The sequence below is a fragment of the Stomoxys calcitrans genome, chromosome 4, assembly GCF_963082655.1.
Source record: "Stomoxys calcitrans chromosome 4, idStoCalc2.1, whole genome shotgun sequence".
Taxonomy (NCBI): Eukaryota; Metazoa; Arthropoda; class Insecta; order Diptera; family Muscidae; genus Stomoxys; species Stomoxys calcitrans.
This window is the reverse complement of record NC_081555.1, coordinates 17,265,219-17,287,325: the sequence shown is the minus strand read 5'-3', so window position 1 is coordinate 17,287,325 and position 22,107 is coordinate 17,265,219. Positions and strand designations below refer to the sequence as shown.

General features: G+C 36.5%; 2 protein-coding genes across 2 annotated transcripts in view; one reads left to right on the top strand and one right to left on the bottom strand.

The window, feature by feature from the left end:
* Positions 1-22,107, bottom strand: part of LOC131996780 (la1-like protein 13) — a 58,031-nt gene that overhangs the window by 24,249 nt on the left and 11,675 nt on the right. The window contains exon 2 of the mRNA XM_059366693.1: positions 12,154-12,191. Within this exon, the coding sequence (XP_059222676.1) occupies positions 12,154-12,191 (38 nt within the window). The remainder of the gene's footprint in view (positions 1-12,153; positions 12,192-22,107) is intronic.
* LOC106084139 (putative zinc finger protein 66) lies at positions 14,916-20,057 on the top strand. The gene is made up of 4 exons (XM_013247640.2): positions 14,916-15,029; positions 17,724-17,931; positions 17,993-18,310; positions 18,371-20,057. The coding sequence occupies exons 2-4, from the start codon at positions 17,809-17,811 to the stop codon at positions 19,937-19,939; spliced, it is 2,010 nt and encodes a 669-aa protein (XP_013103094.2). The 5' UTR covers positions 14,916-15,029; positions 17,724-17,808; the 3' UTR covers positions 19,940-20,057.

Genomic DNA, 22,107 nt, shown 5'->3' with positions numbered 1-22,107 from the left:
AGGATTAGATTATGTGGTTTAAATTTTTGTTAATATTGGGTTGCCCAAAAAGTAATTGTCGGTAATATAGTAGGCGTTGACAAATTTTTTCAACGGCTTGTGACTCTGTAATTGCATTCTTTCTTCTGTCAGTTATCAGCTGTTACTTTTAGCATGCTTTAGAAAAAAAGTGCGCGAAATTTTGTTTACATTTGTTTGTTTGGCGTCAATTTTAATATGGGTCCACATGTATTGAAAGAAATTCATTTAACAAACCGAATCAACGCTTGTGATATGCACCTTAAACGTAATGAATTCGATCCGTTTTTAAAATCATAACTGGAGATGAAAAATGGATTGTTTAGAACAACGTTAGTCGAAAACGATCATGGTCCAAGCATGGTGAACCAGCTCAAACCACTTCAAAGGCTGATATCCACCAAAAGAAGGTTATGCTGTCTGTTTGGTGGGATTGGAAGGGTGTGGTATATTTTGAGCTGCTTCCAAGGAACCAAACGATTAATTCGGATGTTTACTGTCAACAATTGGACAAATTGAATACAGCCATCAAGGAGAAGCGACCAGAATTGGTCAATCGTAAAGGTGTCATATTCCACCAGGACAACGCTAGACCGCACACATCTTTAGTCACTCGCCAAAAACTAAGTGAGCTAGGCTGGGAACCATCAGACTACCATTTATTTCGATCTTTGCAGAACTCCTTAAATGGTAAAACTTTCGGCAATGATGAAGCTATAAAATCGCACTTGGTTCAGTTTTTTGCAGATAAAGGCCAGAAGTTCTATGAGCGTGGAATACTAAATTTGCCAGGAAGATGGCAAAAGGTTATCGAACAAAATGGCAATTATATATTGGATTAAAGTTCATTCTAAGTTTTATTAAAAATGCATTTACTTTCTTTAAAAAATCCGCAATTACTTTTTGGGCAATCCAATAAACCGTACTTTCAGCAGATGTAAAGACGGAAATGGCTAGATCGACTTCCAATATCATGATGATCAAGAATTTATGAACCTTATAGAGGAGTGAGGAAAGTAAGTATACCCCATCCTATGGTGGAGGCTATAAGAACACTAATATTAAGTTTGTGTCTTAAGTCTTTTGTATACACCTGACTAAACGAAGACGAAAAGCCTTTGTGTCTTAAGTGTATAAAGAACTGTAATTATAATGTTGCATGAACATTCAGATTGTTTGGCAAAAGTTCTATTAGATCTTATGCGTCAAGTTGTGTTTAAGTCTTTTGTATTTGCTTCCCATATCGCGGCCACACAAACAGTTTGTGTCTTAAATCCTTTTATATGGTATTTCCACATGAAGGCTGGCATTATTTATGTGGTAGCAGAAACAAAGTGTTAACAAATCAAACGAACACATTTTTTTGAAAATATTTTGTGTAAAAATATTTTCTATTGATTTAAATGACAACAAGTAAAACGTGCTAAGTTTGGCCGGGCCAAATCGTGGGTCGCCACCACCATGGACACTGTTAAAAGTTTACCCTTATTAACTCAGTTTGTATTTGAATTATTTTTTATCAATCAAATAGGAATTGATTGCGTTTTCAGTGGTCTCAAGAATTCATATTGGGTTTTATCAGTATTTAAGGGCCTATAGCAGTATATAGACCGATTTGGATCATAGTTGGCACAGATACTGGAACAGAAGATTTTGTGCTAAATTTTAGCCATATCGGACTAAAGGTAAGCTTATAGGGCCTCAAGAAGTCAATTCCGGGGATCGGTTTGTATGGATCTATATCAGTTTATAGACGGATTCGCATCATACCTAGACGGATGTTGGAATTCGAAACAGAAGGTCTTGGACCAAATTTCAACCAAATCGGATGAAAATTAAGGCAGTTTTGGTTTATATGGGGGCTATATCAGCCTTAATCCAAATATGAACCGACATGACCCAGTTGCAATCACCAACATCCTATATCAATTAAAATTAAAATTTCAAGCGGATATCTTGATTCGTTCGACCGCTATCGTAATGTCCACAGACGGACGGACGGACAGGACTAGATCGACTTAGAATGACAAGAAGATGAAGAATATATACACTTTATGGGGTCGCAGATTTATATTTCGAGTTGTTATAAACGGAATGACCTATAGTGGTGGTGGTATAAAAATGGGCAGAAGTAATCTAAATTTAAAAATTCATTCACTTTTGCTCGATGTGAACACCACTTGCCTTGACTAATGCTCTGAGTTGGTAAAAAAAACGAGTTGGAAGCTCAACGAATATAATTTGTCGGTATTATGGGCTATTCCCATACAATGGCTTTCTTCAGCACATTCATATTGGCAAACGTCAGGCTCAATGAAAACTATTTGAGAGCGGCCATCTGCAGTCACAGCTGTACATCGGATGACTTGAGATGGAAAATTACTTCGGATGGCTGTTCGTAGGTTCAAATTCTCCTACGTGCGCTCGGTTATGTAAATACGACTATTTTTGGAGATTTTTGTTAGTAAATTGAATACTCATAGGCTTACCTCTGCGCTATGGTGGCGTTTGCGTTGTGGTGGTCTCTCCTGATAACCATATAAGCTGCCACTTTTTGAGCCTCTAAAGTGCATTGCGCAATCATCCGATTTAGCTGAAATTTTGCACGAGGTGTTTTTCCAACAACTATGCCAAAGTATGGTCCGAATTGGTCTATAACCTGATGTAGGTTTCATATAAAAAGATTTGCCGATTTGAATCCTTGAGCCCCTAGAAGCCGCAATTGTTGTCCGAGTGAGCTGAAATTTTACACATAGTGCTCTGCAACGACTCCTAACAATCGTGGCATAGGTTAGGTTTAAGTGGCAGTCTGCCACCAGACTCACTTAGACGTTATCGAGGGAAGTATGGTCCGAATCGGTCTAAAACCTGATATAGCTCCCATATAAACCAATCTCCCGATTTGGCTTCTTGAGCCCCTAGGCGCCGCAATTGTTGTCCGATGTAGCTGCAATTTTGCATGTATTGTTCTGTTACGATATCCAACAATCGTGCCATGTTTGGTCTAAATTGGTTTTTAATTTAAATTTTTGGTTGGTTTGGTAGAAATTTGGTATGTAAAAATTTGTTAGCAGCCGAACTAAGCATTTTTTATGTTTTCAATATATATTACATTCACGGTATATTTTTAGATCTTTAGCCATTTGATTGCCACTACGGCGTGTATTTCATTTAATTCGAACCTTCTCTCGCCGAACCATTTCAGGCGTTGTTGTAATAGTTTGTTTTTGAAACACCACCATGTCGTTTGGCAACGCATCGTTATAACGATTTATGGTGCGATACACAATTTTCACTTTGAGGTGTTTGAGTTCGCCAATAATAGCCGGTTGTGATTTTTCAGCCAAATGTAACGCAATCCCAATATAACTCTTGAACTACATAAGGAATAATTTTCTTTCTCGATTTTCACCGTAGACGTATGGTCTAGTGGACTTTTTTGCTCAGAACAATCCCACGAAGGGTCCATTAAAATGTTGCTTTCCACACTAATCGCCTCTCCCCAACGAATTATTGAGTGGCATGTGAGGATTTGGTTTGTAGTACTAACTGCTGGGTGTTTAGCTCAACTACCGGTAGTACAACTCCGGTAGTGTAGTTAGCACAACTCCGGTGGTGTAGCTAGCACAACTACCGGTCGGGTGTTGTGCTAACTCTTTGGTGATACTGCGGAAAATAAAACGTTGTTGATACCAGGGCTCAGGGAGTCTAGCCCTCGACTCCAACCTCGGATCGGAGTATTAAGCAGGAGTAGGAGAACGGTTCGGTGTCGGGTGGTACTGAGGAAAATAAAACTTTCTGGAACCCCTGATGGGAGTTTATGTCGGAGTCGGAGTTAAGCTGGAGTCGGAGAGTGGTTCTGAGTCGGGAAGCGTGCTCAACTCCAAACCAAACTTCGACTCCGACCTCAAAAACTCGACTTCGGTCGACTCAGCAGCCTTAATAGGTACATTTGGAAGAAGCAAAATAAATTTATTGTTTTTTTTTTGGAAATGATTGATGGAACTGATATATCGGTTAGTAACATTTTAAGATAGCTACTGGATTATGAAAATAATCAATCTGTGTTTCAAACAATTGAAATTGATTTGACATTATTATCTTTTTTTTCTTATAATCGAATTCCTACCAATGACTTCTCTGGGTGTAGTTCTATATTTCAGCAATTTTTTTCGATTATACAAATGTTTAACAATATATTTCTGTGAGTGTTTCAATTTCTATACAAAGTTATCTATTGAAATATTTAAATAAAATTGCAATAGCAAAGGAAATAAAATTCAAATATCTTCCAAAGCCTTTGTTTGGTTTTTTCTTTGCTTATTTCATATCTTTGTGTCTAAAGTCTTTTGTTTATTAAAAATTAACATAAATAGTTATTAACACAACAACCACGCACATTTATAGATATGTATAATTCTATAAATGGTAAATGGATGGATTATTTCTAGGCGGGAAGTGTTGGAAAAGCCTAACAATTCAAAACAAACAACTTGCTTAATAAAATATCAAATATAAAATATGAGTTATGTATTGGGTTGCTCAAAAAGTAATTGCGGATTTTTTAAAAGAAAGTAAATGCATTTTTAATAAAACTTAGAATGAACTTTAATCAAATATACCTTTTTTACACTTTTTTTCTAAAGCAATCTAAAAGTAACAGCTGATAACTGACAGAAGAAAGAATGCAATTACAGAGTCACAAGCTGTGAAGAAATTTGTCAACGCCGACTATATGAAAAATCCGCAATTACTTTTTGGGCAACCCAATATATCTAAATACAGATTAAGAAAAAAAAAACTTTTGTTAAAATTTTTAAAAAATTCTGAATGATATGCTGATTTGCAGCCCATGGATAACACTAAGAACCAAATAACAATCTTTATAAATCTTGCCATAAAATCAGAAGTCTTTCCAAAAAAAAAACAAAAACCAGGAATAATGTTATTTAATCTGCTAATTATTGCAAAATATTTCAATATATATATTATGGAATTTTAATAAAAATTACTATACATTTAATTAATGTCTTATATGTATATTTCATCACAACAGTTGTATCTTTTGAACTGTTGTTAGCAAAATTAAGATTTTTGAAAAACAAAACAAATACAAACAAAAAAAAAAAAATATTTCAAAGTCGTAAATTAGAAAGCTAAACAAATGTGTATTGTCAGTGGAGGTCTAGTGATGATTCATTCATCTAAACAAGAGATTTATTTTGTTATCAATAATCTTAGCTGCATCTTAATGAAGCCATATTAGAAACATGTTTAGATATGATAATAAATCAAGAGATATTTGCAAAAGTGAAATGAAAAAATCTATAATCCTATGACACTGAAATAAAAAGTACAATCTGCTTAATTTCAAATAATATTAAATTAGCCACTGAATATGAATATAAAGGTTATATTTAACACAAGGGTGTAATATTGTCATAAAGAATCCTCATTTATTTACTTTAATAAATACTAAGCAGAACTTTTAATTGAGGGCCATATCTCAAATGAAAGCCAGATGAGTTGTCAAAAGCATTTTCGCTTTGAATATGCTGCTCATGCATGTATTACATAAATCAATATGTTATATTGTACATGCATGATTTGCATGTAATGTGGACTATTTAAGCGAAGTTTTTTTTTTAATCTAATAAAACAGGAAGTTTAATATAAATAAATTGAAATTTTCCTTTTCTTCAAAAAAAACATCATGAGAATGCTTCTGTCGGGTCCGTTTCATATGGTCCAACGTTGACGATAACTTCGTTTTCACGGTGAGAGATGACGGAGTTTAGTTCCGAAACTCTCGAACTACTGGTTACAACGCACTTTTCGGGGGATTTGGCCAGCGGACCGGTGACTTGACGTTACGGATGTCCCTCAGATACAAACCAGTATTGGTTTGTTGACGAAGGGAAGGAAGATTAAATCGATTGATTTATTCGATGCAATCCTATAAATCGGACTGGATGGTATTTTGCCTAACATGCTGCAGAGTGCAGAACCATATGTCATGCATCTTCTGGAAGGGATATTTATGGGTTTTGTTTTGCTTGGCTTTGTGCCGACTGCGTGGCAACAAGCTGGGGACGTTTGCACTCCCAGGCTGGAAAAACAGTCTTCAGTCAATCAGTCTTTGGTCGTGAAGACACTCGAGACTGTTGGACGCGTGTATCAGCGATCTTCTTGACGCACTGCTGATAACCCGAATAATTTTCCAAAAAAATCCCCAAAACACCCATTTCGGGCAAAGATGATTTCAAAATCGGAATTTTTTAGTAAATTTGCTGTGGAGGCTACCAATATCGTCAGGTGCAAAACATTTTTTGCATGGGTTTAGGCGCATATGGAGTAAAAAAAACCATAAACCCAAATGGGGGATCTGGGCTTTGGAATTTAAGAACTCGAGGCAGTTGAAAACGCAGCTACAATCTCCTCTTCATAAAAAAATAAGGTATTTGAGTAAGTTTTTTCAATAAAGACTACACTTATAGAAATTTGTTAATAAAAACAGCACAAATTTGTAGCTAAAATACCAAACATTTTCTGCTGTTTTCAAATTTTAAAAAGTAAAAAAAGTCATAAATATATCGTAAATGTTCAAATTCCATCTTATCTTTCTATTTTACATCCATATAACGTAAAATTTCTTCAAATTTGCAAAATTTTCAACGACTTTGAATAACAACAAACAGAAAAACCACTACTTTATATTTATCCTTTTAAACAAAAAAAAAACGCATAAAAAGTTAAAAAAAATTTTGAATGGATTTATTCAAAAGTTTAAAATTTTTTATTTTATGTCTGCAGATAGTGTTTGCAGATATCAGCAGACTTTTTTTCTGAGTGTAATCAAAATTGCCAAAAATACACTTTTTCACATTTTTTACTTCCAAACTACATAACTTTTAACTGAATTATCACATGTGGACACTTTTTGTGGCAAAGTCGTTGTAAATTTTGTCCGAATCATGCATAACAAGTAAAAGCGTGCTAAGTTCGGTCGGGCCGAATCTTGGGAACCCACCACAATGGATTCTGCTAAAAATTTATACAAAATAAATTTAGTTGTAGGTCATAATTTGATTCTACATACCAAACTTCAAACGTCAAACCAGCAAAAATTAAAGCTTCTAGGAATCGAACAAGGATGATCAAGAGACCGGTTTACATGATTATAGACTGATCTTGGCCGTATTTGGCACAGTTGTTGAAAGTTGTAACAGAACATCGCGTGCAAAAGTTCAACCTAATCGGACGAAAATTGCGGATTGTTAGGGTTCAAATAGTCAAATCGAGCGATATGGGAACTATATCATGTTAAAGACCGATTTGGACCGTACTTGACACAGTCATAAATTTCAGCCAAATCGGACAATAATTGCGGCTTCCAGGATCTCAAGAAGTAAAATCGGGGGATCGGTTTATATGAGAGCTATGTTTAAATCTGAACAGATATGGCCCATTTACAATCTCCAAAGACCTACATCGATATTAAGTATCTGTGCAAAATTTCAAAATTTCAAATTTCAAGTTCAAAATTTCAAATTTCAAGTTCGACCTCTATCGCGACGCAAGAAATAAAATAAAATGCGCTCATTCTGTTTCGACCTTTAGGGAGTCACACAGACTTGTCAGGCAGCGCTGAAGGCCCTGGCGGCGGGTCGCCAGGAGCGTCTCTGTTGTTTGGGAGCTGCTGTCAGATTCTGCTGGATTCCGGACCATCAAGGGATGGCGGGGAACGAAGCGGCTGGCGAGCTGTACAAAACTCTAATAGCGCGACGCTGATGGTGAACAACCTCTGTGTTGACTGTTTTGGATGGTGGATGGCTACTTGAGCGAATGCGTAGACTCAGCGTGGGCTGAGCTTTGTGCACTGATAGAAAAAATATGTTGCAAAATCGTGCACTAACATAGTCATTATCATATACAAGCGTTATTCGAAATATTGTCATCAAGCGTGGTTGATTTTGTGAACACGCGTTGTTGATTCATGCACTGACCGCTGTGAACATCATCCCTTCGAAATGTGTACGTATACCAACGTTAAGTTTAAATGACTCTTAAAACCTTGTATGTGTATAGCCGGCCGTGGTGCAATGTGGTAAGGCGTTTGTAAACACACAATGGGATTAATGGAACACATACTCGATACTCATCGGCACACAAAATCTTTTTGTAATCTTTAAATAAACTGTGCACTAGAGGTTGTCAGATTGTGAACGGCTGTGGACGTTTTGTTCAACATAACTGTTGTTGTTTATAAATATTTGTTGTTGATCTAATAACATCTGTGCGTTGATTAACTTTTATGGACGAATGTGGCCAATTTGTCAATGTCGTGCGGGATTTTTCCTATGGGTGAGGTTTTCCGGAACGATGACGTCGATTGTCCTTAAGCTGGGAAAGAGTGACATTGGATTGTTGGTGGGAATCCTGACCGGCCGCTGCGACATGGCGATTGGCTCAGAACGATAGGGATTTCTGAAGAGTCTGTGCACTGATATAAAAAAAACGAAGCAAAATCATGCACCAATGTTGTCATTATCATACACCGACGACAACAACAAAACCAAACGTGATGGTTTTGTTGTTGTTGTAGCAGTGTGTTGTACACATAGCCCTTGCGGGTGAAGGATTTGATCGTGGCAATCCGGTACGCACATCCGGATGATTGGGATGGGATTGTGGATGACTTTATGAACACGCGTTGATGTTTCAAGTACCATCCATTATGAACATCATCCCTTTAAAACGTGTATGTATACCAGTACGTGTATGTATACGTGTACATGGCCGGCTGTGATGCAATGTGGTCAGACATTTGTAAACATTCAATGGCATGAATGAAACAAAGGTTTAATTCTCAGCAGCACACAAAAATTTTTTGTAATCTTTTAAAAAACTGTGCACTAGACGTTGTCAAAATGCGAACGAGTGTGGACATTTCATTAACAAATTGTTGTTGATTTATGAACATTTGTGGTTGAACAGATAACATCTGTGTGCTGATTCACTTTTATGAATGAATGTGGTCACTTTGTCAACGCCGTGTTTGATTTTTTCTATTGGTGTGGGGATGAGGAGGAGTTGGAAACGTTAAAGCATCTGCTATGCCACTGACCTGCGATGGTGGAGAGAAGGTGAACAGTTTTCTTTACACTGTACAGTCTTTCAAAACCCGAGTCATTCTGGAATTCTACAAGGGCCTGGGATGCCTGAAAGGGCGGCCCCCTAGTCGGTGAAACTTCTATCGGATTCTACGCCAGCTTTTCATTTATCTTTATCTGCTTTGGTCACTTTCCTCTAGAGGTCTTCGAGAGAAGCGGTTGGCAACTGTAAAAGTCTAAGTTTCTACATGATGAAATGGCAGATTATAATGAATACTTTTCACTACCACAGCTGGTGTTTTTACGTAATTATCAACCAGTGCTGCCACCATGAAAAACATAAATCATACTGCACCATTCAAAAATTCTCTTTTGCCCCCTCAAAAGTATATATTTATATGCTTGATCGTCGTAAAATTTTAGGATGAATGTGCGATGTTCGTTTATCTGTCATCCCTCGCGCTAGAAACTTTACTTATAAGTACCAGCTTTTGTTTTTACCATACATATTGAAATGTTAGTGCTAAAATAAAGCAGATCTAGAAACCTATCGTTTATATGAATGAGGGAAAGATTTTGATGAAATAAATTAATAAATTTGCTTCTAATTATTTGCCATAATGCTATTGAACTAGTGACCCATTAAGTGTTTTTTTTTTCAATTCCCAAACTCTCTAATTCTTATATTTCTCATATACATAGATTTTGGGAGCGGAAAACAGAATAAATACCCTTGATTTGATATTGAACTTGAGTAGTAGTGCCACTACATTGGTCCAGCTTAAATCTTTTCTATTGAAATTATAAAAATCTTAATTTTTATTTGGTTGGTCATACTGGCTTGTGGAGTTAATGGTAAGTAAAGTGATTTTTTTTTAAATATGTTTAGTGACATTTAAGACTCCCAAATGTATTTTACAAACAGCCGATGATACTCGCACCATTTATGGCCAGACATTACAAAAAGGCGAAAGCTATTACCCTCCTGGAAAATGTATGCAGATAAAATGTGACGATGTTAAAGACCCAACTTTCTTGGTGTAAGTTTTGGAAAGCTTTTGCTATAATACAAAATGTTTGTAATTTATTATTTTTTTTTTGCTTTCAGTTGTCCAAGTTTATTAGTTTCACCCAATTGCATACTTATACCAGAGGATAATACAAAGGCCTATCCTGATTGTTGTGAGAAAGCTAAATGTCCTTAGTTATGATTTGAAATAAATACAAACTGTAGATTGAATTGGAATTATGCTAAGGCATAAAACAATAAACAAAAACAAGTAAAAGCGTGCAAAGTTCGGTCGGGCCGAATCTTGGGAACCCACCATGGGTTCTGCTAAAAATTTACACAAAATAAATTTAGTTGAAGGGCAAAATTTTATTCCACATACCAAACTTCTGTCAAACCAGCAAAAACTAAAGCTTCTAGGAACCGAACAATGATAATCGAGAGACCGGTATATATAGGAGCTATATCAGGTTATAGACAGATTTGGATCTTAATTGACACAGTTGTTGGAAGTCATAACAGACCACAATTTGAGAGATTTTATCCAAATCGGACAAAAATTGGGTTCAAGAAGTCAAATCGGGAGATCGGTATATATCAGAGGAGCTATATCGTTATGAATCGATTTGGACCGTATTTTTTGAAAGACATAACAGAACACTATCTGCAAAATTTCTACCCAAATCGGACAAAAATTTTGGGTTCCAGGGGCTCAAGAAGTCAAATCGGGAGATCGGTTTATATGGGAGGTACATGGCGTTGTTGTTGGAAGTTACGACATCACCTGCAAAATTTTAACCAAATTGGACGAAATTTGTGGCTTTCAGTGGCTCAAGAAGTCAAATCGGGAGATCGGTTTATATGGGAGCTACAATATATCAGGTTATAAACCTATTTCGACCGTACTGGGCACAATTGTTGGAAGTCAAGTCAATGTCGAAGGGCCTAACAGGGCCTGGGCCCAAGACCTTAAAATGAGAGATCGGTCTATATGGCAGCTATATCTCAATCTGGACCGATCTGAGCCGTATTGAACAAGGATGTAGAGGGGCCTAACACAACTGTACCAAATTTAAGCAAAATCGGATAATGAATGTCGCTTTTATGGGCCTAAGACCATAAATAGGCAGATCGGTCTATGTGGGGGCTATATCAATATATAGTTCGATATAGCCCATCTTCGAACTTAACCTGCCTATGAAGAAAAAAGAATCTGTGCAAAATTTCAGCTCAATATCTTTATTTTTAAAGATTGTGGCGTGATTTCAACAGGCAGAAGGAAAGACAGACGAACAGAAGGAAATGGCAAGATCGTCTTAGATTTTTTAGACGATCAAGGATATATTGTATATACTTTATAGGGTCGGAAATGGATATTTCGATGTGTTGCAAACTGAATGACAAAATGAGTATACCTCCATCAGTCGGTGGTGGGTATAAAAAACGTATATATATTTTCTTTTTTTACAGTTAAAAACATATATTTTTCGTGATTATTTTTCTTGTACACTACAAAAATCTCAATAATAAGATAAAACTTTTATTAAAATTGTTTCATAAGTTATGAAGGAATATCAAACTGAATGAAATCAGCAAGTTTTTTTTTGCTTCAAATGTCGCGAAAAGTGAACATAGAACCCAAGCTTGAGCTAAAAACATGTGAAATAAATTAAAGCCGTTTTTACTTTAATGGCTTAAAAGGAGTACTTAAAACAAATTAATCCTATGTAGTGTAATATGAAGTTTATTTATTTAAACAAAAAAAAAATTATGACTATGCTAAAAAGTGATGATTATGTTAGTTTTTCGCAACTATTCCGAAAGTGAACGAAATATGTACTCTGCTTTAATGCGGCAAGTTGTACATGGAGAGCTTCCCATAGTCTAAACAACCCTTCAACTTTGTAAGTAAATGCTGAGTAAATATTCAGTGCATACTTGTAGGCGCAACTATAAAGTTCTTTGTAGCAAATTTAAAATTAAAAAATATTTCTTTTAAGATTGTTTACTTACATTTTAATTCCAATAAAACGTAGATCGTAACGTCATGTCTGAAACAAAAACAATCAAAGTAAAGGGGTTTTCATTAAAACATGTTTACAACAAAATTATAATTCTTAGTTCGCCATAAAGACACGTACATATACACAAAATATTAAAGTACAGCGAACGTGCCTTTGATCACTTTGACAAAACATGAATTAGCAAATGTTACTAATGCACTATGTTGCAGCTATAATGTATTTTTGTATATAAAGTCAATAATTTTAGTGAAACTTTACATAATTAACTACAATTCAAATCAAATTATTTTTAAGTGCAGGTGATTGACAATGAAAGGTCAAGCTTTTTTCGTATTTTTGCTATTCAATTTGTTTGCCTTCATAACGGCCAGCTACTATGGAAGTAGTTACAATCCTTCTCAGTTTGAGTACTGCACATATAATGGCGTTATCTTTAAGAAAGGTCAAACATATCTACCACCTGGCGAGTGTATAAAGATTACCTGTCAAGAAAAAGGCAACATTAGTGGTTTGGGGTAAGTTGGTTAATGAATGCTTAACAGATTTTCTTGAAATTAAGTAGAATTAGGGGACTTAGGGCGGGGGCGGTGTACTGGAGGTTTGAGACAGTAGAGAGTGTACTGAAGGTTTGCGACAGTTTTAGATTTTTACCTGGCTGCTCTAGCATTATGTTTTGGGTAGCTTATTATCGAGAAGGTAAAGGATATCGCGGCGGTGCTGATCTCTGGGCCAAAGAGCAGCCCTGTATATTGGGAGTGCAGCAACAACGATCGACTGGGGAATAAATAAACTGACGTTCCTCGTACGTTGAGCTCTCTTATTACCTAAGAGGACTCTTGTGTGTGTCGTCGTCATCATTGTGGATAGCCGCTTTCTTCCTACTATTACTGACCTTGTTCAGGGTGTATTGAAAAGGTTTCTGAATGGGGGCATAAAAAACAGAAAGTCTAAATTGGTTCCCTTCACCACAAGTTAGAATCTTGAGGTTTACAGGGAACTCTCCTGGATGGAGTGAGCAACAACGATCGACTGGGGAATAAAGAAAAGGACGTTCCTCGTACGTTAAGCTCTCTTATTACCTAAGGGGACTCTTGTTTGTGACGTCGTCATCATCGTGGATAGCCGTTTTCTTCCTACTATTACTGACCTTGTTCAGGGTGTATTGAAGGTTTCTGGAAGACCAGAAACACTTAATTGGTTCCCTTCACCAGACGTTAGAATTTTGAGCTTTACAGGGAACTCTTCTGGATGGAGTAGAGCTGCCGCTCTCTTCGGAGGTCAAGTCCTTAGTAATTTTGAAAGGAAACTGTTTAACTGGAGAAGCAACATCGAGCAGGGAGTCAAAAGTGAACATGCGCTCTTGATATGTAAAAGTCGGGAACGGTGCTCTGCATGTTTACGGCGGGGGTTCGGTTGATTCTCACCTAGTCTAGTCTGGTCAGACATTAGCTCAAGCCAGCATTGCCATTCACAGAGTGATAGAGAGCTCGTTCCGGTCCAAAGGACCGATCGCAGCGGGAACAAGGTGGCCATTGGTTATTTAAAGGCGCCAATAAATCGCCTTGTCATATTGAGCATCATAGGCACTCAGACCCCCCACTGAGGCTCTTCGCTCAAAACCGCTGATTGTCTGCGACTTCTATTGCAGGTACTATCCGTAACCTGTGGACCCCCCGGTAGCTCGCAGCTAAGCTTCTCGTGACAGCAATGAACACCACACAGATCGGACATCAATTTTTTAGCCTGTGTGGTGCTCCCAGCTATCCTGTGCCGGGTGAAGGCTGGTGATAGGGCGTAGTTACAGGAGTTATGCTAGGCGTACTTTGCAACAAGGGAATTCTTCGAATGGATTAAAAAACTAAATAATAAAAAAATTTGCTTCTTTCTCTCCCTCTTAGTTGTGCCGCTGTAATTGCTCCTCCCGAATGTAAGCTGGTACCCCAGGACAATTCTAAAACATATCCATTGTGCTGTGAAAAAGTCATTTGTCCACCCAAAAAATATTAAAAAAAAACTAAAACACATTATGTACATACCTAAATTTTTACGGCCTTGTTCACAAAACCTTATGAAGCCTTAAAATAGGTTTATTTGATAGTTCTCCAAAGGAAATCTGTAAAATAAACCCTTTTCAAATCTATATTAAGTTTTGTGATTAAGGCCGTTAGCTTATTAAATTTTTGAGTAATGTTAATAAAATAGTAGGTCCAAAAAAAATAAAAAATGTCTCTCTTTGGAAAACTTGACAATGTTGGGTAAGGTGGAAAAACAAAAAAGCAAAACTCAACGAAAAGTTCGTCAACAATACAAAACTACCAAACGAGTTATTGGTGCCTTTAATAACCAATTGCCACCACGTTCCCATGGCGATCGGTCTAATGGACTTGCTTACTTATAGGAGATTTACGAGAATCGCTACCTCCACATAACATTAATTAAAATTAAAATGATTTATTTTGTTTGTTTTGTTGATATTTGACTATTTTGGATGTGTGCCAGCATTTAGCGGGAAGAGCGTTTTATATATCCTGCAATACAGAGCAAACCGAAAATTACGTTTAAGGTGCGTACCGCCCTTATCGCCAAAGCAGCAGAACAGAGTACCACCCTGCTTTAAGAATTTGGCGGCATATCGTTCTGCGCAAAGACCCCATTATACTTAATGGTCCTCATAATGAATCAATCACCATAGAAACAGATGTTTAAGAACAAACTATTCACAATAAAGTTTTTTGTTTTGCTAAACGCTTCCCGTTTTTTGTACCTTTTACCATTTTCTGGATGAATTGATTTAAAGCTTGCCAAAATTAGGATCACCCATACGCATAGTACATGAAAATGTAGTCCTCCTGACTGCCTCCTCCTGTGAGTATTTCAGCTACACTGTATTTCAGTGACAATCGGTATGGTTTTGGCTATGAAAATCATTTTTCTCATTAAGATTAGGAACTACATTAAATTCCACTACAAATTGTTTATATAGATATTTCTTTATTTCCTTATGGACGCAGTACAATGGAAAGTTAGTAACAAGTGGTTGGAAAGAAGATGTAGTGTTTACTGGCTTTTGCTTTAAATTTATAGACGTCATAGACTGGTGGAAGGATAGTTTCCGAAGTCCATTCCACACACGAAGCATTATGCCAAAAAATTAATTACAAAATGTGAAACGCGTTTCGGAAAGGTCTTGTGCTTCTGACTTACATCCTAAATAGGGCACTTGATTTGTTAATATACAAAGTTGTTAGAAAGCTTGACCCCAAATAAAATCCACCTAAACTGATATGCTTACCGAGCCTTGCCAAATTTGGCCGAGCCTTGCCGGCTGGCAAAAGCGCGAGCCGTTGTCGTTGTCTAGCGTTCGAACCATCAATACAACTTCCAACAGATGTACCGAAACAAGGAGAAGAATGCCGCGGCTATAAATAAATTCCGTCCAACAGCAGTACTTCCAGTTGTGAACAATATTTTTGAGCGAATTCTTCAGCGCCAGCTATTCTTATATTTCGAGGAATATCATTTACTTCATGATTGTCAAAGTTGGTTTAGAAAAGGGTGTGAAACCGAGGAGGAAACAATAAATGTCCAGACTTATATTTGCAAATTGTTGGATGATAGTGGCGTTGCAGGTATCTGCTTTGATCTGAGTAGAGCTTTCGATATGATTGATCATGAAAGACTTCTAAAGAAACTACAGTTTTATGGTCTATATGGCAACGAGTTAGATCTTATTGGATCATATTTACGGAATCGGAACTAATATGTTCACATTGGGAACATAAGAGCCAGCTGTCTATAATACAGTATGGAGTACCTCAAGGTAGTGTGCTAGGACCCGTTTTGTTTTCTATTTATCTGAATGATATTAAATACCTTGACTTAGCTGGAAAACTATACCTGTACGCAGACGAATTGGCTGTGAAACCGTATATGGAGAGAGATGCTGAGAGAGAGTTCATTCGCTTGAACTCACACACCAGGGAGTTCAAGCGATTGAATAGGGTTTTTATCAATGAGACGAAGACTAAGTTGATGCGTTTTAGGCCACATGGTCGTTTCCATTCAACATTTAAAATAAGTATTGCTGGAAAAGAGTTATCCAAAGTTAATTCAGTTAGATATTTGGGTCTACATTTATCATCTAATATGTCCTGGAATGAACGAACCAGAAATTAAGATTAAAAATTGCTCCAGTCTTAAGTTTAAATATAAATTCAACCAGGATACTAAATTGCTCATTTACCAGGCACTGATTCACAGTAACCTTAACTACTTGGCGGTGCTATATGCATATAGGAAAGGGTCAGAACCGAAATCGCTGCAGCGACTTCAAAATAGGTCCTTAAAAGCAGCTGCAAATTTGCCCATTACTTTTTCTACAAGTATTTTTTTTATTCTAATGTTTTTCCAAATGTCTTGCATATACATGGTACAACTTCTTTCATAAGTTTTTAAATGTATCGATAATTTGGTTCATCGTACTGTTGGATTCATGCAAAATCAGAATGTATTTAATACTCGTAATAATCAGCAACTTAGAGTAGCATTGTGCCGCACTGAAACCTTAAGCAACGCATTGAGTATTCTGAGAGTCGATAAATTAACAACTTGCCACAAAATCTTAAATCAATTACCAATTTCGTAAGTTTCAAAAATGCTTTAAAAGATCATGTAAGAACACAAAGAACGATGCGATTCTGCAATGAATTTGTTAACCTCTAAATTCTGAATAGATATTTTTGTTATTTATACAAATATTTGATTTGCGTTAAATGCCAACTACAGCCTCTAAAATGCCTTACGGCACTGAGGCGTTATATGCATTTTATGAATTTATTTGTATAGAAGTTTTATGAAATAACAATAAAAAATGTGTATAGCATGGGAGTAGTGTAATTGTGTAGACAAAAAATCTGCTATAATACAAAAACACATGCATTGGGAAAAGTACAGCTAATAGACAGGGTTGTCGAGCGTGGCAAATGTGGTATATATATCATAGAGGTGTTTTCGTAATAAAATCATACCAACGTTCGGCCCTTGAAGTCTTCACAGCTAATATGGCTGATGAAACGCGTACCATAGTGGTGAGTTCCGATTACTGGCTTTCCTTTTCCATTTTTGCAAAGAAAATCAAATGCAACTTCCAACAGATGCACAGAATTATGTGTACTACGGTAGTTGTGTAATTGCCACAGAAAAAAGTCTGTCATTACACAAAAACACATGCATTGGGAAAAAGTACAGCTAATAGACAGGGTTGTCGAGCGTGGTTGTATGTGGTAATTGATAATCATAGATGTGTTTTCGCAATTAATACGATTCAAATACAACATACCGACGCACGGCCATTGAAGCCATCACACCTAATATGATTGAAAAATCTTCTAACCAAAGACAAAACGCGTCTTTCCTTTTCCATTTGGAATCTTGCAAACTTTCTTTAAAAAGAATATTTTGCAGAATGATGCATAAAAATATAATTTTCTAAAAATTTCAAATTTCAAATTTTATAAAATTTTTTTTTTATAAAAATAAAATAATTATGTATCGTTCTAGTCAGTTCCAGTGACCATTCCTGAAGTATAATAACACTAGAATTAAAAAATATAAAAAAAAAGATATAGAACAACCATATGACACTATGGCCTCTGCTACTATATGTCGTTTGTGTTTAAACATGTGCAATGATATTCAACGAAAATTGTATGAAAGTGGTGAAAGAACTGAGATATATTTTATGACGGCAAAATATTTCGAAGCAGAGGTAAGTAAAAAAAATTACTTTTTAAATTTTCATTTGCTCTGACTTGTATAAAAAATTTTAGCTTTTGAAAACTGAGAATAAGGATATTAATGGCTGCAATATAGTATGCGATGAATGCTGGTATCATATATCCGAATTTCATACTTTTCAAGAGTCTATTGTAGAAAAACAGAAACAAGTCTCCAGTACTCGAATAAGTGATGGAACTTTTGTCACATCTGAAGCATTGGAGATTAGTGAAGAGTTTATTAAGTGTAAATCGCCAACCAATGAAGTTATTAGGCCATTAGAAAAGCCTAGGATGAATTTGAATTTGCGAAACCCTCCAATTTTGTTTCAAACCCAAAATGAGACATACATAGCTGCACCATACCAGCAGGTAATACATATGAAGTTTTAACCTAAGCATTGTGATATGATCAGCATTAATATTCCTTAGGTGGAGGATAATGATGTCTGCAACTTGAACAACACCACCACCTATTCACAACCACAATTTTCAATGGCTGTGAAATCGGAGAAAGAAGAAAGCTCTCATTTTATGGCAACAGAACTTGGTGCTAGTGATATTGGAGAAGATTTAAGATTTGATCTAAATACGCCAAAGGCAATAGAGAAATGTGAACCTTCTATGAATGAATATCTTGCTATTAATGCAGCCTTAGAATCTGAGTCTAAAATGTCTATAGTAGAAGCCGGCCAACCAGATGTATACAATGCTGCTATGCAAAATGATTCTAGGGATTCTTTTACAGATTCGGAATACGATAAACCCTTTGGTCTATTGGAACCCGGCGAATTTGGTGCAACTGCCTCAAATTACTCTTCCAAAGATGAGTTTCCTTTGACAGAATATACACAGAGGCTTAAAGAAGAGGATAATGGTAAAAAAATTAAGCATGATAATGAGCAAACATACACAACAACAAAGACAGCCATGGACTATGATACATCAAGTACAGATTCCGAATCCAATAGGCCCCAGGTGCCCGAGGAAGCAGAAGAAGAATCGGAAGCGGAACCCGATTATAAGGCCAGGAGAAAATACAAACGCAAAAAGAATTATTCCTATAAAACAAATTTAAAACTACTACAAACAGCTGAAGAATATGATGCATATATTGCCAAATGGCGGCCAGTATTAACCTGTGAAATCTGTCCTGAGGAATGCTCAACATTTTCCTTGTTGCTGCAACACTTCCAGCAGCAACATCCCAATGAAAAATGTCACATTACATGTTGCCAGCTCAAATTATACTATCGTTATGAAATAGAGAAACATATTCTTTATCACACTGCACCAGGAGCGTTTAAATGTGAGGTGTGCTTTAACGTTTTCACAACGAGGTATTCCTTAATGGTTCACATACAGGCAAATCATGCTGGTCATCGTTTCAAATGCCCAAATTGTCCCAAATCTTTTGCATACTTTGAATCACTGGCATACCACAAGCAGAAGCAGAATTGCAAAACTGCAAAAACTACGACTCCCGAGAATAAGCCGCATGTTTGCAACATTTGCGGTAGATCTTATAAAAGCAAAACTAATTTGAATGCTCATATTAGGTCAACTCATTCGACTAATCGAAAAACTTTTAACTGTAATGTATGTGATAAGATTTTTTACACGACCTATGCGTTCAAAGGACACATGAGTAAACACAGTGGAGAACGTAGTTTTGCATGTGAATATTGTCCAAAAAATTATTTCGCCAATAACTATCTATCTGCCCACATTAAGAAATACCATCCAGAAATTTGGGAGCAGCGCCAAAAAGGTCGAGTTGAGAAAATGTCGGGAGAAAAACACCACAAATGTCCCTCTTGTGCAAAAGTTTTTCAATCTTATTGGTTCTATAAAGATCACCTGCGAGCTATGCACTCTGATCAGCCGTACGTCAAGTGTACGCTTTGTTCCAAAGAATACCGATATAGCGGCAATCTGGCAGTACATTTTAAAAGTGCACATTACGAGGAATGGAAGAAGAAAAACAAAGTGACAACATAAAAAGTGGTCATTTCGTAAATGAATTTTCGCCATAACTTCTACATGTATATATGAATACTACTATATGTATTTATCGATGTAGCTCATGCCCGATGAGACGCTATCCACAGCGAATAATAACCTCTTGGTTTCCTTTTCACCAAGGCGAGCGAAATCTTCGATCCAGAAAACTAAGTGATCGATAATGGATGGCAACTCAACTATAGTTGCGTTGCCAGAACAATAAAAAATTAGTAAAAAGTTGAAAATTTTTCTCAGATTCATTCGATAGCAGTTTTTTGAACGTTCAGCTACTAAGTAAATCGCAAAAAAGTGTACAATTGGACATTTCTATAACAAATTTCCCCCTTGGCAACTCAACTGAAGTTGGGTTGCAATCTTTAGTCGACCTATTAGTTTCGCAATAAAATTTTTTATGCCCTAAAGGCAAAAACTTGAACAATATAATAAAGATAATGTTAAGTTTAGATTAGTCCAATATTTTATTTTTTTGTAATTTTTTTAATGAAAAAAGTTTTTAAAAGAACATTTTCTGAATTTATTTCTTCTTGTTGTTGGAAGCAATGAGTTTTTGCTTTTATTTAGAATAGAAAAGCAAGACAATAAAAAACTCTTACAAAAGTTTAGGCAATATGATGTGGGTAGGCAACATTGATCACGATTTCTGCCTTACTACGTCCCAGGGGACTTTTCGGACTGCTTTACCACCGATATGAACCGTACTCGCTAATTTGGGGCAAGGTCTGAAGTATAAAAGTCCCCAAGTCGTTTAGAGGCAGCACTTGGGTTCTTGGCAAAGAAACCTTGTTGATTACATACAAAGCAATTGGTCGGTCAGTGATAAACTATGCAGCGCCGAAATGGAATCGCTAATAGACCGACATGAAGTGGAATAACATTTAGATCTGTCAGAGTGCTAGTTTACGCACTGCGACGGCCTGTTTTCTCAGTTCTCATATAGACAAAGATCTTACCAGTGCAAATCCAAAACTACCTGCTGTCTAAGCAAGTATCTAGTGGCCCGCTATGGCAGAGCCAATCCCAATCAGTATCTAGTGGATAGAAATTCACAGCCCAGAAATATCAATGTGTGGATGATTTAGAGTGAGAGGTTCAGCTCTACAAGGGAAAATCTTTAGGTCAGATGGCGTTTCAAGCGGGTCTAGTAAGCACTCAAACAGACACGGTAGCGAAAGCAGTGAATAGCTGCCGGGCGAATATGGTCCTTGGAAAACGACCGTCAGAAAACATTCATGTAGACACGAGAGCAGAAGCGGTGAATAGCTACCGAGTGACGTTGGAGCATTTCCTTTGTCATTGCCCGGCTTTCCTGTCTAACAGATACCGGTACTTAGGCAATCCCATGGCAGCCGGTTGTATGTACCGGATTGACCCGATGTATTCCTTCATTGCTACTACAACAACAACCGGTACTTAAGTGGAGACACAATACCAGACATGAACCAACGTAGGGGAGTGGCATTGAAAACAATTAAGGATTTTTTAGGGGTAACTTTATAGTTTTTAGAGCGCACAATAAAGCCGATTACTGGCTTAGGTGTATGTCCATAGTGGCATGGGGCGGATTAATATCTGCATCCTCTTTTCAACCTAACCTAACCTAAACGCAGTCCTTGAAGATCAACCGCCACTTAGCCTTTCCGACCTCAACTCCTACAGAGCAATGATTGATGCAGGTGCGTTAGATATGTGTATCATATTCGACCTAGGACCAGAAACCCCAAAGTTCCTACAGAGAAAAAATCACAAAAAAAAATCAATTAAAATTTTAATTGAAAATAAAATTGTTTTCAATTAAAAACTTAATTGATTCAATTGTTTTTTAATTCAACACTATATTTTTTTAATTAAAAAATTAATTGTTTCAATTAATTTTTTATGAACATGAACATTTTTACAATCGCAATCACGAAAATTTTGTAATTTTTAATTAAAAAATTAATTGATTCAAACATTTTTTTAATCTAATCTTAAAATTTCAAGTATGGCGCTTAAGTAAATTTAATTAAAGGCTATTTTGTCCCCTGTAAGATAAAGGGAAGGTATTTCAAAGACCCATACGTCCACATTACGTTTCGGATTAACTCGATGGAGTTTTTAATCGGCCAAAGGCTGCCGCCTCAGTGCATAACACACTACACTGAGAA

Bases quoted from the DNA above. Each gene is read 5' to 3' on its own strand.
- LOC106084139 (XM_013247640.2), top strand. From the start codon at position 17,809: ATGGCCTCTGCTACTATATGTCGTTTGTGTTTAAACATGTGCAATGAT. The intron at 17,932-17,992 runs GTAAGTAAAAAA...AAAAAATTTTAG, and splicing joins CAAAATATTTCGAAGCAGAG to CTTTTGAAAACTGAGAATAA. The intron at 18,311-18,370 runs GTAATACATATG...AATATTCCTTAG, and splicing joins TAGCTGCACCATACCAGCAG to GTGGAGGATAATGATGTCTG.